This window comes from Protopterus annectens, chromosome 4.part0, assembly GCF_019279795.1.
Source record: "Protopterus annectens isolate FY-2018-M chromosome 4.part0, PAN1.0, whole genome shotgun sequence".
NCBI lineage: Eukaryota > Metazoa > Chordata > Ceratodontiformes > Protopteridae > Protopterus > Protopterus annectens.
This window is the reverse complement of record NC_056733.1, coordinates 1,893,448,803-1,893,466,695: the sequence shown is the minus strand read 5'-3', so window position 1 is coordinate 1,893,466,695 and position 17,893 is coordinate 1,893,448,803. Positions and strand designations below refer to the sequence as shown.

Genomic DNA, 17,893 nt, shown 5'->3' with positions numbered 1-17,893 from the left:
CTTCAAAGAGTCTGGTCAAAACTGCAAATAATGGGTGAGTAAAGGCACAAAATCAGGGATAGTTTTTTTAACTATTACATTAATTGCCTTAAAAAGTTAATAGAACACCAGATTTTTCATTGACTTGAATTTTCTGAACAATAAGAAGTACAAAACTCTAATGTTTGCATTACTGATAGAGTGTAGTCATTAGTGATTTATAAAAATATCAAAAAGCTTACAAGGGACAGGGCAAAATATGAAGCAAATAAAGGGACAGTCTGGAAATCAGGGAGAATTGAGATGTATGCCCCTTGACAAGTTCTGCTTCAAAACTTCACTGCTGCTGAACAACTGTTGCTGTTAGCTTCCTGCGCACGACTGCCAATGTATCCATTTTAAAAAGTTCAATCGCATAAAATTTAGTCCTGAAAGTAAGTGCCTGATCTGCACATGTATGGCTTGAAAACAGATGGGGAGTATGTGTGTGTGTGTGTGTGTGTGTGTGTGTGTGTGTGTGTGTGTGTGTGTGTGTGTGTGTGTGTGTGTGTGCGCGCGCATGTGCGTGTTTGTGTATCTGTTTTATGATAAACCAGCACTGACAATGAAGCAGGGAGGCAAATATATAAAAAAAATCACATATTTAGTGTGAATGCCAGTAAACCATTTATCTGTCAATCTGAATTCAGGAAAGTACTTCGGAAAGAGGCTTCCCTATTTATAATTATATAATCCATACATTTATTTGACCCTTTCCCCATGCTGAATATTGCCTTTTCAAAGTCACATGTCCAAGAACCCCAGCCCTTCTTTTAAATTTTCATAAAAAATCAATATTCCACCATTCGCTGAAGGAGAAAATTCTACTGAAACACATTTGTCTTTAAAAACTTCTCTAATCTTCTTGTTTAATTCTAACCCCTTGTCTTCTCCTAAAAATTATATGCACCTAGATCATAGCAATTCTATTTCTTCCTTCACATATATGTTAGTTTACATATACTGGGTAAGTAGGCTGCTGTAGTGATTCCTTTTAGCCATGATTCATGTCAAAGAGACATTTGCTATCTTATTCCATGTATGATTTGACACTGTAATAAAAGTCCAATATTATATGCAGAAAGTTAAAGCTACACATTGTCTATTTATCTTCTTTGTAAACCGCTTTTATTGTTGAGGGTCATGGTGGTTGCCATATAGCCCAGACTTTCCCATCTCCAGCAAAAGTCATCTTCTTATTCCTGCATTTCTGTGCAATCAAAGGCAAGTTAAGAAATACAATTTCTTCAATGTGTCCTGGGCCTGCTCTGGAGGGTCACGTTGTTGGGCTGTAGTTGGTACAATGTCCATGGAAGACACCTGGGCAGCCTCATAAGTTTGACAAACTACCTCGACTGACTCTTCTCAACATGGGAGGGTAGTGGCTATACTCAGAATTCCTCTCAACATGTAGAACTTGTCACTTTTTCATAGTGAGTAAACCCAGCTACCTGGTAGTGGAAGTTCATTACTGATGTACAGCAATTAATATCTGTGATGCCATCCTCTCCATATCCAGCTGAACCTCACAGCCATAGCATGGAATGAGGACACAGACTGGCTGGTGAACTGAGAGCTTTATCATGTTGCTCACTTTTTTATTTCACCATCATAGTTCCGTACAATGCTCTCACAACCACAGATACAGCATCCAAGTGCAGACCAAGCTCTTAATCCCCTCTATATTCAATTCATAGCAAAGTACAAGATACATAAAATCCCCCAGTTGAGGTTCTTGCTCCTCCACACCTGCAGCCCTTCATTTCCCAGAGAACAATGGGTCTATAGCATATGTTCGAAGTTTTATAACTTCGAACATTAAAATATCGAATTTAAATGTTTGAACTTATAAAATGAACATATGTAAAAAAAAAAAAAAAGAAACAAACCCAAAACTAACAGCTGTAGGCAGGGGGGCAAGCCACCCTGCATCCCCCACACCCCCACTCTTTAAATATACCAACTCCAAGACTGCACTACAGTGCAGTAAGGGAAATCTTCCCTTTATCGCACTATAGTGCGGTCTCGGAGTGTGTATATTTAAAGAGCAGGGGGTGTGGGGAGCACTGCCCCCCACATGGGAGCTGCAGGGGGATTTGCCCCCTGCCTACACTAGTCAGGTAAGCTCCGTTTTTTTTTTTATTATTATATGTTCGATGTTTGAAACTTAGAACATTTAAATTTGATTATTTAACGTTCAAAGTTTTCAAACTTCGAACATATAATATAGACCCAGAACAACATGGGCAGTCATTATTAAATACAGTCCTGGGTATTGACTAGAGTATCTATGGTATTACATTGGGATGAAACGCCTAGGCTTGAAATGATCTCTGGGTCGATAGCCTAGTAACCTCCTATGATCCTATGAACATGACCTCAGATTCGAAGATGCTGATTTTCATTTCATTTAATTCCCACTCAGCAGTAATTTACTCCATTGCATATTCAAGGTCACAGTCACTTGAGGCTAATAGGGCATCATTTGCAAACAATAAAGATGCCGCCCTCATGTTTCCCCCATGGAATAGTCTCCACACATTATCAGCACCTCATTATCCTTAACCTGTACATTAAAAAAACAAACAAATCAGTCGGTAATACATATCCTTCAGGGAGCCCCACCTTCACCCTAAATTAATTCAGCTTAGTGCTAATGATTCTGAACAGGATTCAAATAGCATATACCTGTGGCCCTGGGCCCCTATAGTAATGTAACACTCCTCCCAAGACATTTTAAGGAAAACAACCATATGCCATCTCCAAGTCCACAAGACACAATATATAGTATTAGCAAACTCCTATGACCCCTCCCATATCTGTGTAAAGGCAAAGATTTGATCCAGTGGTTCATGACTAAGAAGGAATCTTCATAAAGAGCTTGCTTCACTATCAGGCAAAACCTCTCCTCCAGCATACTGCAATAGGTTTTTCCAGAGAGGCTGGGTAGTGATATAATTGGAACATACCGCCCTGTCTCCCTTTTTGAAAATGGGAACTACTAATCTAGTGTAACAGTCTAGAAGCATTCTCCATTTTCCTGTGAAATATTGAAAAAAGCTTGTTCACGCATTCATAGGTAAGTGCTAGGCTAGTTGTCTTTGTGGGACATTTTTATGTTTTGCCAGTTTCCCTTTTGTTGCTTGAATTAATGTATCTCATTTAGTGTTAGACTGGTCTTACCCATCCCATGGTCAATAATCATTATTACCACCACTCATTAGAATAACTGGGATCATACCATAGATAATTTGAGGGGATGGGATAACGTATTTAGAAGCTGCCTCTGTCCATTAATAGTTCATGACGCATTTCTGGGGTAAATTTTCAGTTTCGGGTCCATATATCCAAGTCGAGCTAGAATATGGTCAGATATAAGCTTTTTTATGTAGATGGAGAGTCTGTTACACATCAACGATATCCTCTCCAAGACACACAGGTCCCTCCAAACCATTCTGTTGATGTGACAGAAGCGGATTAGATCCCAAGGCTAAGTATTTCAGTGGAGTAAATCTGGCAGTGCTGGGTCAGAGACTGCCTTGTATGCTAGGCACAGGTCACCTTTTAGCAATCTGTAGGATACTGAGAATAGTGACAGAGCTTTGAGTCAGTCTATGTAGGACAAATTGTTTAGGTCTCGTATCCTTTGAGTAAGGTCAAGGTATGCAGTGCGTACCATTTTTTCTTCATGTTGTTTAATGCATCAAATTGAAAAACAACAGCATTTACAATAGCCCTTACAGTATGTCCTAAAAAACTGATGACTCCTTAGATTAAGACTTAGAAAGAACTGATAACTCTATTTTAAAATGTAAATTCATAGTACTGTGTTTTCACATGCCTAAACTGCATATGAAGGTAGTGCGGTGATAGCCTTTTACCTTTTGAATTCAAGCCACAGATCTTTTAAAATTTTCAGTTTGCACAATACCTAATCAGCTAGTGTGCCCTATAAATCTTACATTGCTATTATCTTGATTATTTATTTATTTATTTTACATCTGTTTACCGGGAAAGTCCGACTGGACACAGGTCCATTTTCAGCGGAGGCCTGGGGAGAAAAGCTCCACATTACAATACATTACATGAGAGTAAAAAGAAGTAGAACATACATACATATGTCATATATTCACATCAGAACAACATGCTAGTGATTAACAAACATACATATAGCATATATACACACACAACAGGACATCATGTCAGTGATTAACATTTCTTACAGTAGACAATCAGAGGTACATTTTTTTTTTCTTTTGCAGTTATAAGCTTTGCAAGGTAAATGTATACGTGTTTGGAAGCTTTCAGGGGTGAAACTGTTTATACATAGCTGTACCCTGACAAATTCTCTTGGTATGGATTAGCCTGGTGAGTGGTAAACTCAGGAGTTTTTTGAATTGACTAAAGGAAGTGGTAGAAGTTATTTTGCTTGGTAGTGTGTTCCAGGTTTTATTTATTTCAGATTGGCAGCTGGCATTCAAACAAGTACACAAAATATAAGAGCTAAAAACAACTAAGGGAATGTAAGGCTAGGTTTCTTAAAATCCTAACAAATTAATAGGCTAGTAAGCACCTATGAACCATTGAATGTATGTTTGCTCTGCTCCAGCCATAAACATAAAATTAGAACACAGACTGAAATTCATAAGTACACTGACAGAAAATGTTGATGCACTGGCTTTATTAAAACATAAGGAAATAATATTTCATGATGCACATTGTTCTTTGTCATAATGTCCTTATCCTCGGTAGAATTATGTAAATCAAAGGAATTGTTAAAACTGAGTTCTGTATGTTTTCAATGGGTGAGTAATACAGACTGATCTGTTGCCAGCCACCACCTTAGGTAATGAGGATTGTCACAGCTGGCTGTTATACTTATAAAAACAGGCAAACATATAAACCTGCACATAGCATTTGCATTCCCCTTTTCTCAATCGATCAAAATACTTTTCCAAGAAACAATAAAATAAAGACTAATACTTTGCAGAATTGATTGTAGTACTGGAAAACTTTAAACATATATATACATTTTCTTGATCACAGGTAACAGCAACTTTAACTTTTTTTTGGGGGGTATCCATTATCTCACATAGTTAATCACTGTACTAACAGGCTAAGTTCATAATATGATTAATACTTTGAAGACATTATGACATGAAAAAAGATTTAGAAAATTAGGACTATTGTCGATAAACTGCAGACTTAGGAAAGAGAACGTGATCATAGAATAAAGGTCTTTTCTTACAGGAATTGTTAGCATTAAAAAGGAAAAATATCTTAGAGTAAACTGGTTCTCTGAAAAAGAATTAAGTGCTTGAAGAGCTCTTCCAAATGTCATGAGGCACAGTGAAAGTTTAACGTCTTTTAAAATTCATTGAGGAGTTGTGGGGTTTGACTTGTTTTAGATTTTAGGCAGGCAAATAGGGCCTTGTCCTGATGCCACTGATGTGTATTACATTGTATTATAACATAATAACTCACTACTTAAGTCTTCATTATCACCAACATCCCTAAGTGAAGCAGTTATGCCTCAGTACTATCAAACTCACCTAGTGACCACAACCACCATATTTTCTCATACAAAGCACCCAAACTGTACCCAGTAACAATTACCACAAGCTCCTTCCCTAACTCTAAACAATGCTGATTAGTCACCACTACTACAATAAACAGTTCTGTTGTTATAGGTTCATAAGTTCATAAGTAAGTACCTGGCTAGCTGCCATTGTGGGCCATTTTAAGCCAGACAGCCTGTCAACACAATCATAAATAAGTTATCTCCTGTAAGACAAAAGAGACTTAAGGAGCAATATGCCTTTAGCTAATCCCTAAAATAGAAAATCAAATGAAAAAGAGACAGTTCCTGGCATGCACCAAAAATAGTTCCTTTCCACTTGTTTTCATCAACTAATACAAAATCTCTTGATTAAACATAAAGTCTTCCAATCATAGTGTCTTCCTCAACCAATTCAAAACTTCTAGATTAACCATAAATTCATATGAAGGCCAGATACTTAAAAATAACAAACCTTATCCATCCTCAAAACCAACTCTGTTTCAGATGTAATCAAGGACATTGTTATGCTAGGCATATTCTCAGAATATACATCCTCCCTGGATTTAAACATCCTTAATGAAATACCTAAATGCATCTCCTTAATACACACCATCACCACTAACCATATCAGGTGAAATACTAACGGGAGCTATAGTACAAGCATAGCAAGCAGACCCAGCCTTTTATCTCAACGTTATTCTCAAAGAACTATTAAAAACTTTTGAAAAATATTGCAGCAAACCATAACCCACCCCTTGTACTATAAACCCCTGCTACCTTAAAATGGTTCATCCTGTCATTGCAAGACCACTATTGCACATCTTTTGTCTATTACTAACTACAGACATTGCCCCCACTCATTTCAAAAATGTTCATCAGCAATCCCAACCTTTTAAAATCCCTCCTGAGCACCTCTACAGGACAATTCAGTCTTGACCTCTGTGGTACACCATCGTTAACTTCTTGCTTTCAGTTTTGTGTGTGTGTGTGTGTGTGTGTGTGTGTGTGTGTGTGTGTGTGTGTGTGTGTGTGTGTGTGTGTGTGTGTGTGTGTGTGTGTGTATGTTTTTTTTATCTCTTATCTTGGATTTATTTCACACCGAGCAGTTACTTCTTTGGGCTTTCTTTGCTGTTTTGCTGTTTCTGTCTTGCTTCCAAAAGTGACACCTCCAACTCTGTCTGCATTGTTTTTTTCAAACAGCTAGTTAGCTATTCAATGCACAACATACAAATGCATACAGATTTACATGTCTGCCAGTAATACCAACATGGACAATAGTATCAAAGGCCTTGGCCAGGTCTAGATATTGTATATGTACTGCAATAATTGCTGTCCATTGCTTCAGTTATTATTTTAATGAAATTAATAACAATTGATGCATTTATCTAGCACATGTCTTTTTTGACAAGATGGCTATTCTGGTAATGTTCTAGTAGTTTGCCTTAATGCATGCTCAGATGTTCTAGGACCATTTTCCATTCAGTTTAATTTTTGATTGTAAAGTAAACATATTGACTTCTCTTCTGAAAGCACTAAATGATCAGGGTGGCATTTGAATTTTATTAAATAGTATTATGTTATCATAATAACACTCATGCAAGGGACTTTCCCTTCTGCACTGTCTATTTAATATAATCAGCTTAGAGGTTGCCTCACCTTTGAGAAAGGAAGACTTCCCTGTTCAGTAATTCTTATTAAATAATATATAAATCTGGCCAGTTGTATTTTATCATAATAATTGTCTTTGCAAAAGTCAACTCCTGTTTACAAAGACATATTGCTATCTCTTATCTTCCACATTGTAGTAAGCCAGGGTAATGCTACCCTCTCCGTTTAGATAAGATGAGAGAGAACATTTTCCTGAAAAGGGAGAATGCTGCAGTTGTTCCTGAGATGAGTAAAGAAAAAGGTGGTTGAGCAAAGTGCTACAGTATGGATGCACATCTGAAAACAAAAGAAATGCATGCCGAAGAGTATGTGATATACTTTTTTAAACATTTATGCCCACTTTTAGTAATTTAAACCACTCTCATTCTAAACTACAGCTAATTACATCTAACCACACATTTCTCTCATTAGATGCTAACAGTAATGCTATGTTCCTTTCCATTTTTCCTCATTCAAGCAACTTCATAAAAATAAATATTGATATGAAGGACATTCTGCTCAGGTAATGTGGAATCCTTTTGCTATGCACATTTCTGGCATTCAGTCCTATTTTAAAGAAGTTTCTCAGTGCAACCTGTATATCATATTTATTTATTTTACATTTCATTGTTTAAAATTTAAATGTAGCCAGCAATGATGAATACGTGTAACTGCCCCCACATCCTGAAAGACATGAAATAAACTTATAGAAAAACATAGAAACTTTTATTAGAAGCATGGGCCACTAATCTTGAGTCCTACAACTTCACAAAATAAATGTAATTTGTAAAACCAATACAGAGACTGCTGATACTCAGTCAAATACCATTAAATTATTTTTGGCTCCCCTCCAGCACTCACCAATGTGAGAGCTTTGCCTTCCACAACCGCATTGCTTTCATATACCTACTCTGAGACAGTGTTAGAGAAATAATCCAAGATATCCCAGCCCGAAACTTCATATGTATCCACCACTGTTCACACTTAGAGACTTATTATTCTGAAACTTCATATGTATCCACCATTGTTCACACTTAAAGATGCTATTCTGAGGATCACAGGTATTAATGGCCCTTACAATTTTAAATGGAAGCCCAGTGAAGTTAGTATGATTTTTTATAGAATGAAAAACAGCAACCTAAAATGTTCCAAATACTCTGTTATCAGATATGCTCATTTTTAACATAAAAAACTGATAGGAATGTATCACTGCACTTTAGTTTTGTGCAGTTTTTCTAGGTTGCAAACCTTTGGACTTCTCTTGAGAGGACAAATTTTTATAACTCTAAAAATATCCAAAAGTAGGAAGTCCATGATAAACAAAATCCCATTGCTCCAGAAAATGCAGGTTGCCTTTATTCTTTTTCAGTATGTTCAGTGCTCAAACATCACATCATAAGACTTTGTTTTCTGGTATTTGTACTTCTCCATCTAATATAAAATATGTGTTATGCCTTTCATACTATTATAGCAAGCATGAATAAATAAGTATCCAGATACAACAGAACGCTGATACAAGAATATCCTTTCAGAAACTGTTCCCTTATTTCCACATTTCAGACTAGTTCTAAATGCACAATTTTAGTTTTTGTAGACTGAGTGATTTTTTAGAATGTAGTGTTTCATTTTCCATGTTGTAGTAATTCAAATCCACTATGATGAAAACACAAGTTGCAAAATGTCACCGCTTACTTTGTTTAATACATTGGTTTCCCTTCACATTTCTGCAATCACCGCCACTTGGATATACTGTTTTTTTTTTTCTTTCTTATGACTATTTAAGCACACTAGGTTCACTTTAACATTTCTACAGTTGTTTCATGTAACATTCTTTAATCAGCAAGTTTTTAGATCACTTACCCCTAGCAGAAAGCTTCTTGGTGTTGATAATTTTGGCTGCATATTCATGGCCAGAGAGAACCTTCACACACCTCCGGACTATTGAGAAAGCTCCTCTGAAAATTAATTTGAAATAAGTTAAATTAATATAATTTCAACCATAATGTCAACATTGTTAGCACTTGGTTGAAGACCTTTAAAGTTTGCAGTGACAAGAATTTAATTTTCCTTTTTCTGATAATAATAAAATGTATATGTGTGGTTTCTCTCTTGTCTCCTACACAACTGAAGCTAAAGGGAAGGTGGATGTGTAATTTCTGATCACAGTTTCTTTAGGTAGGCCAGAAACTGATTTATTTTCTTGTCATTATTACCCCAGTGTAATTAAAGACTCAGTTTTCTCTAGAGTGTCTGCTGAAAATTGACTCAATAATCTTGATGAATTAAAGGCACACAGACACAATGGAAAATGATTTATCGGGGAATAAATCAGTCTACATTTTCTGTCAGCCTCTGTCTGGAAAACTATGAAAAAAAAACTAATTCTTTTTTCACAGAATAAAACGGTGGCAAATCTAGTAGCTTAGTTAGGATCAAAATATGTTCTAAACATAAGCAGTCAAAAAAAAAAAAAAACAAAACAACATGGAGTTAAAAGCGACTGTTTTAGTACATTTTAGGAAAGCAAAGAACTGTTTTGTGTAAAGATACTATAACCCACCTGCTGTTACGTATATTACTTCAGAAATAAAGCCCGCATTTGCACTTGTTTCCCGCCTTTCCTGTAACTAGTCTAGTCCAGATACAGACTTGCTGTATCCAGGACTGTTTGTAAGGTTCTGAGCGGTGCCAAAGTCTGCTCTTCAATGTTTCCCTTAGATCTGCTAGTTCTCTCCTCTCCTGCACTTTTACTAGCTTATTAGTCTAGCACTTTACCAGACTTCTTGTAGCAGTTATTGTAGCACACAAAAGTGCTACCAGCACTAAACGTTCTACAAGGAAACAGATCCAGTACTTATTAATGCCCACCCCTCCAGGCATGTCTAAAGGTCAATTCCCTGTGCTTTCTCCTATTAATCTGGTGAACTTGGGCATCCTGAGGCAATGTAGCAACTGCATCATGTACACCGACAACCCTCTCCTCTTACCTCCCAACACTCAGACTTGCAAGAGATACACTTATATATTCAAATTGGAAGCTACGCACTCTCCAGCCAGGTCCGGACTAGCTGGTCAAGAGGAGAAGGTCAACACTTGCACCACACCACATGGAACACATAACCCTCCAGAACACACACCAGCACTGCCTTCACATAAAAACACAAACCACACACCCACCTTCATGGAGGCTCTCAATAAAAATCTACCCAAACAATAGAGACCTCCAATGCAGAAACGCACTTGACCACCACAACGCAACAATAATCACAAGACACATACTTCTCCTAAACAGATGCCACGGTGGTATGGCGGTAGCATTGTTACCTCACAGCAAGAGGTTCTCCCATTCGATTTTCAGCTGGGCTTTAGTGCCTTCTGTGTGGAGTCTGCATGTCCTCCCCACGGTTGGATAGCGTTCGAAAGACATGCATGCGTAAATGGGTGTGCCTTCGTTGAAGGTTGATCGTCGAGCTGGCACCTCGGAGTTTCGTAAAAAATCTACTGCCAATCATTAGTGGACTGGGGTTCTGCTGTGGCAACCCCTGACTGATAAAAGCCGAAAGACAAAGAACAAGTGTGCCACTCAACTAAAGCCCCTAAGGCAAAACAGCATGCCCAACACACTAGTCATAGGTGACTCGATAGTGAGGCACACTGATATCCCACTCACTAGGTTGAATAAAGAGAAAGTAACAGTCAGCTGCCTGTCAGGTGCCAGGATCCACCACATAACGCACGCTCTCAGGTCCCTCAACAACAGGTACAAATATGACTCTGTCATTGTACATGTTGGTGTGAATGACCTGAGATGTACCTCCCTGGACTACATGAAAAGAGACATGGAGGAGCTCTCGAATTATGTAGCCCAGGCGAGTATGACCCTAGCCTGGAGCAGCATCCTACCAACACCCAGAATGATACCACAGTACAAGCACAAAATGATTGATTTCAACAATTGACTAGGTTTCTGGTGTCATTCTAAGGGGATCCAGTATCTGTCTGCCTGTAATGACATGATTGATAGACCTCGATGCTTTGCCAAAGATGGCCTGCATCTGTCAATCCTGGGCTTCCGGATACTGGCCAAGGCTCTTGCCACCCCTATAGTGCCTTTTTAGGTGGTGTTCCAAAGACCAAATTACCACCATAACAGCTACAAACAAATGCAGTCTGAGGGTCTTGCTGCTCAACACTAGAAGTCTAAATCTCAAAATGCACCTGCTCAAAGCACTCCTTAAAATGGAGAATATCAAAATTTGCGCTCGAACAGAGACCTAGTTCAAGGTAGCAGAGAGCACCACTGCACTAACAGGCTATAACTCATTCCACACCTTTCGGCCCCAGAACTTGGACTGAAGATCCAAAGGCAGTGGTGTTTCCATATTCATAGAGGATGCACACACCTCCAGACTGGTAGCCCAACATAATGCATCAGAGATACTTCAGGTGCAGCCAACATTGGGTAAGACAGCGATTCAGGTTGTAGCCTGCTATAGGTCCCCAACTATGCCCTAAGACTCACACTCCATGTTCTTAAGCACTCTGGAGAATATTAGGGTCCAACCTAACACTCTCATACAGGGCGACTTCAACTACCCCTCTATTAACTGGGAAAACTACTCATATACCAATACACTTGCCCAATGTTTCCTGGAATTCATTAGTCCCAATTCAGTGGAACAGCTCGTTCTTTCCCCCACTAGAGGTAGCAACATCCTAGACCTGGTCATTACTAACATGGGCGACCATTGCTCTACACCAATAGTCAACTCTTCCCTGGTTAGATCTGACCACACACTAATCACCTTGGGAATCCACATCCCTCCCACCACCATCCACCCCACAAAGGTAACCACCATGAAAAACTTCTCCAAAGCTAACTTTGGGCTCCTAAAAACAGAGGTGGCTAACTTCTCGGCACCCATGCAAATGGAGAATAGTTGCATGACCACCAAATCATATACCAATGCAATGTACGAACATGTACACAAATGCATGGATCTCGCCATAGCCAACAGAACCAAGACACTCTCCTCCAAAAAAAGGAAGCCAATCTGGTGGTCCTCTGCCATAAGCAAACTCTACAACAGAAGGAGGAAACTGATGCGGAATAAAGTGAAGTCCCAAGACTGGAAAAACTCCCTTATCAGCCTCAACAAAAAGTTGAGATCCCTCATCAAATCCTCTAAAGCTAGCTATGAAAACAGAATTGCATCAGATAGTAAAGATAACCACAAAGCCTTCTATAGTTATGTAAAGAATTTCCATGGTAATACCCAGATTTGTTCTGAGCTACTGCACAATGGTACTTCCTATACCGAGCCAAAAGGTATTGCCAGTATACTGGCTGACAGATTCAGTGCCAACTTTCCCCCTCTCCCCCCAAAGGACCAATCACAATACCAGTAGATTGCCAGGCACCTTGTGTTATTGCTGCACAGGTTAAAACAGCACTGCCAAGGCCAACAACACAGTTTCTATGGAACCTGACAATATCCCTGGCACTGTTCTACATGAACTACAGAGTGAACTGGCACCTCACCTGTGTGCCCTATTCAATCATAGCCTCACCTCAGGCTCTGTCCCTACCAAATGGCACACTGCTACAGTCATCCCTCTCCACAAAGGAGGAGTGGCTACAGACCCTGGGAACTATAGCCCTATTAGCCTGACAAGTCTGATATGCAAAACTATGGAACGCATTTTCATGGACCTAAAAAACAAGGATATAGGGAATCTCCAAACTCTGGATCCCACACAGTTTGGTTTTGTGAAGGGTAGGTCATGCCTGCTCAACTTGGTTGATTTCTTTGAGTCAGTCACCGGAGCTGTGGATGAAGGCAAGGTGGTTCATACAGCCTACCTTGATCTGGCCAAGGCCTTTGATACCATTCCCCACTCAGGAATCATACAAAATCTCAGTAAGCTAGGCATCAGCCCCTATATCACTAGGTGGGTTGCAAACTGGCTCACAGATAGAACCCACAGTGTGAAAGTAGCTGACTCCAAGTCAGACTGCTGACCAGTCACAAGTGGAGTCCCACAGGGTTTGGTCCTGGGTCCTCTCCTGTTTGGTATCTACTTCTGTGAAGTCCAGGCCAACATGAAGGGACTCTGGCTGACAAAGTTCACAGATGATTGCAAGTTGGGAGCTATTATTAGTTCCCCAAGTGATGCTTACATCCTACAGAAAGGACCCATCATCCACAACTAAGGAATTTGGAACGACTAATGGAAAGAGAGATTAGAAATACAATCAGTTCCCATTATGTCATTTCCAATTTATCCAATAAGGAACTGGACCTTTTAGAATTTTTGAAGGGCAACAAAAATATCAGAATAATGCAACCAGACAAGGGAGGTGGTGCTGTTTTGATGGATGCAATTCAGTATGAATCTAAAATGAAACAGAGTTTACAAAATTCTTCACACTATTCCAAAGCTTCTTTAAATGAAATAAATATTTCCAAATCCAAAATTAATATATTATTAAATGATTTATTATTGGAAGGTACCATAGATTTGGAAACTTATAATTATCTTTACAATCAGAACCCAAGGGTTCCATCAGTTTTTGGGATCCCCAAAGTCCACAAAGATTTCCATGACCCCCCTTTGCGGCTTATTGTTTCTTCCGAGGGTTCCATTACCACCCCCTTTGCTAAATTTGTTGATGTTAAATTAAAAAATTTATCCAACCAAGGTACAACAGTTCTAAAGGATTCTTGGGACTTTTTAAGACAGATCAGGACCAACTTATTTTCAAGGGACATTATTTTTATTACTTTGGATATTGTTGATCTTTTTGGTAGCATCCCCCACGACATTGGGTTGTCCTGGCTTGAGGAATGTATGTTACATTATGGTGGCCTTTCAGGTGACACATTCAGGGCCTGTCTTTTGTTAATGGAAACTGTCCTTAAAAACAATTTTATGTTTTTCCAGGGAGGATTCTTTAGGCAAGAAAAGGGGGTGGCAATGGGTGCCAAATGCTCCCCTACATATGCCAACATTGTTCTTACATGGTGGGAGATACAATTTATCAATTCAAGTGAATTTTGCAATTGTTGGGTATTTTATAAACGTTTTCTCGACGACATAGTTATTTTCTGGACGGATACGATTGAAAGGTTCTATCAATTTTTGGAATATATAAAAAATAGTACAACCTTCCTGGATTTTACTTATAGTATCAGCAATGATGAATGTATATATTTGGATGTTTTGTTAAAGAAGGGAGATGACCACTTTATTTCCAAGATACACAGGAAACCTACCTTCTCTAATTCCTACCTTCATTTTTTTGCAGTCATCCTTTTGGACAAAAGAAAAATATTTTAAAGGGTCAATTGATCAGGTCCAGTAGGATGACCTCAGAGGACGTTGATTTTTTAGTTGATAGTAAATTCATTCTTGATATGTTCAAAGAAAGAGGGTACCCATCCTTTTTATGTGATGAGGTATACGAAGTGGTTTTAGAAGGTAGGAAAGGTAGATTTTCCCCTATTTTAGGGTGTGATGAACCTTTGAATACCACTGATCCAGTAGCAACAGGTTCACTAATTACTAACACCCAAAATAATTGCAATAATAATTTTTCTACAGCATATGTTATGGATTACACTGGAGATTCCTTTTTACTCAAAAAAGTTTTATACAGGGAATGGGATAGGTTCCAGGAAATTACTGATTTGGAATATTTTAAAAACAAGCCACTACAATTTGTATATCGGAGGGACATAAATCTAAAAAATATTTTTGAATTTGGTGGACAGACCACAAGGGATATTCTTACCCACAAAAAGGGTACATTCAAATGTGGTTCATGTTCACAGTGTCAATATATAAAAACTGGTTCCATGTTAGTGATTCCAGATAGAAACAAAACTATAACTAGTTCTGCTTTTGCCAATTGCAATACACAGGGGGTTGTATACATTGCCACATGCCACTCCTGTTCTTCCTTTTATGTAGGGAAAACAGAAAGGAAATTAAGGTCCAGAATTTATGAACATTATTATGAAATGAAGAAAGGAAATCCAAATAATGCCTTATTTCGTCATTCTCAAAAATGCATTAATTCCATTTTTCATTTCTTTGTTTTGGAGATAGTGCCTAAAGAAATCAGGGGTGGCATGTGGGAAACTAAATTAGAATACAGAGAATTGTATTGGCAAATAGTTTTGGATGCCACTAAGGAACCAGGTTTGAATGACATGCTCTCCATTGTTCCAGTATTAAAATTGAGAGCTGCCAAATTGTAATATTTTATTTTGTCCACTAGATGGGGATGTGCACCATAAATTAAACATTTATTTCTTCCTATTCTAAAATGTAATTTATGTTCAATTTCAACATTTTATTTAATTTATTGCAAAAGGTATTTTTTAACATGATGCTTTTTATATTCAATATTTATATATAACAATATTTATATATAACAATTTTTTTATATATAACAATATATTTATTCACTGATTTTTAAAATTTAAATGGAAATAAAATTCAACTTTTAAATGTTTTTTAAAGTTCATCTTCATCATACTGCAAAGAGTTAATTAATTTATTCAATTAATTTATTCAGTTATTCAATTCACTACCTTTTTATATAAAGGCAGTATTCAAAGCAGATATGTGTTTTCTCTGATGAAGAAGTTCGAAAACGTATTTCTTGGTGAAAAGCGTTATTAAATCCTTTTTGATTGATTCCTGGTGTTTTTGCTTCATTCTACTACGGTAGTGGTATTCTTCCACTGTTTTTATTGGATTTATTGCTGTTGTGCTCATACCCTTATTTGGGTCTCCACGAGTGATTCTCAAGTGTTCCTGGTTTTGTGTTTCACTCGTACCATCCCTACTTGGTTCATCCTACAGAAAGGCCTCGCTGAGACCAATGACTGGTGTCAGAACCATGGCCTCAATGCCAAAAAATGTGTTGTCATTCCTGTGACACCCGTGCACTGGCCCTGCAATCAAGCAGCCTCAATCCTCACCACTAACACCAGTGAGGGGTGTCCACATTGGTAAGGATAACAAATACACACACAGTAAAGTACAATTTCCCTTAAGAGCACACAGAGATCACAGTCAGTCTGGGGCTGGTTTCTCCCTTTCTCTCCAGATCCCCAATAAGACTCCCCACTGGCACAGCTATAGGGTCCAGATCTCAGCCTGGTGGTCAGGCTAAAACTTCCAGCACCCTCTCTGTCCTACCAGTGCTTCGTGCCCCTGTCCAAGTAACTGACACACACACACTTTGAGATATGAGTTATATACAAATACACAGATGCTCCTGGGGAAGGCTGGCACAGGTTCTCTAGCTATGACCCTTCTGCCCAGACTATACGGTAGCACCACTTGCCATCAACCACTAATATCAGCTACTACTAAGGCTGTTATCAAAGGGTGTCCAATTATTACTGTGCAATATTATTATCCAAATGGTAAGTGTGACGAACAGCAAGGCTTATTTAGAGTGGCTTGGACAGTATCACTATATACATGCAATGTACTCTAGAGTTTAAATTATCTCTACATAAAGCAGCCACAGCTGAAAGGTTTAAAAATATTTAATAAATAATAAGAACACAAGACAGTACTTTTTATTACACAATGCTAGTCAAGAGTTCAGAGATCACAGAGAAATGCTTAAAATAATACAGTAGAAAAGTTCTGACAACAGTACAGAAAACAGCTAGACTAGGCTTGCTATTTCCTATCTATAGCTAATAGCAAACACAGTTCTAAACTAAACGTACATATACAGCACGGCAGTGCTGGTGATGTTGTTAGTTCTGAAAACAAATGCAAAATGCTCTGATTCTCTCTCTCTCTCTCTCTCTCTCTCTCTCTCTCTCTCTCTGTCCTTAAATTGATAACACAGTACCACTGACTCATTTCAGATTATATCATTATTCTCTCTTTCCCAGGCTAACAGAAACTCAGACTGTAACAGCCTTTTTGATCTTGCAGCTGGTCAGGAAGTCACAGCAATAAAATACATTATACATGTAAATTCTAGCATTAACTCTGGTCTAAAAACAATAGGAAGAATTCCTTCATTCAGACATTTCGGCTCTGAGCTTTGAGATCAAACAATTATACAAAGCTTGACTTACCAGCTTTCCTCCAGCAGAGTACAATGTGGTTACATTTTGAAGTTCAACATTTACCATAATTTTCTTATATTTAAGAGAACAAGCATGTGGCTTATATTAATATTTACAAATAACAGAATTATCTACAAAGTCCTATCTAGTTAGCTGGCAGCCTTAACAGTCCCCTTTGGGAAAAACCCAGTTCCCATGAATTACCACATTGATGATAGTCCACTGAACACAAAAGACATTATAAGAGATCTGGGAACACAGGTTGACAGCAACCTCTCTTTTGACCACCACATTGCCACTGTGGTCAGAAAGTCCTTCTATGTGGCACATCTCATTACTAAGGGTTTTGCATCCAGGAAGAAAGAGGTCATTGTCTCCCTTTACTCTTCCCTCATTAGGCCAATCATCGAGTACAATGCCCCATTTGGCATGCACCTCACTAGACACCTGCAACAACTGGAGAGGCCACAAAAGTACCTCACAAAGAGGATCTTAGGCCTTAAATACTTGTCTTATATGAACAGACTCACAAAACTCCAACTATTCTCTGTCTCATATC

The 17,893-nt window shown here is 38.3% G+C and overlaps 1 protein-coding gene across 1 annotated transcript in view; it reads right to left on the bottom strand.

Annotated features, from left to right (window-relative positions):
• LOC122800499 (calcium/calmodulin-dependent protein kinase type II subunit alpha-like) overlaps positions 1 to 17,893 on the bottom strand; it is a 1,292,092-nt gene that overhangs the window by 1,150,609 nt on the left and 123,590 nt on the right. Inside the window, exon 2 of the mRNA XM_044069938.1 lies at positions 9,086 to 9,180. Within this exon, the coding sequence (XP_043925873.1) occupies positions 9,086 to 9,180 (95 nt within the window). The remainder of the gene's footprint in view (positions 1 to 9,085; positions 9,181 to 17,893) is intronic.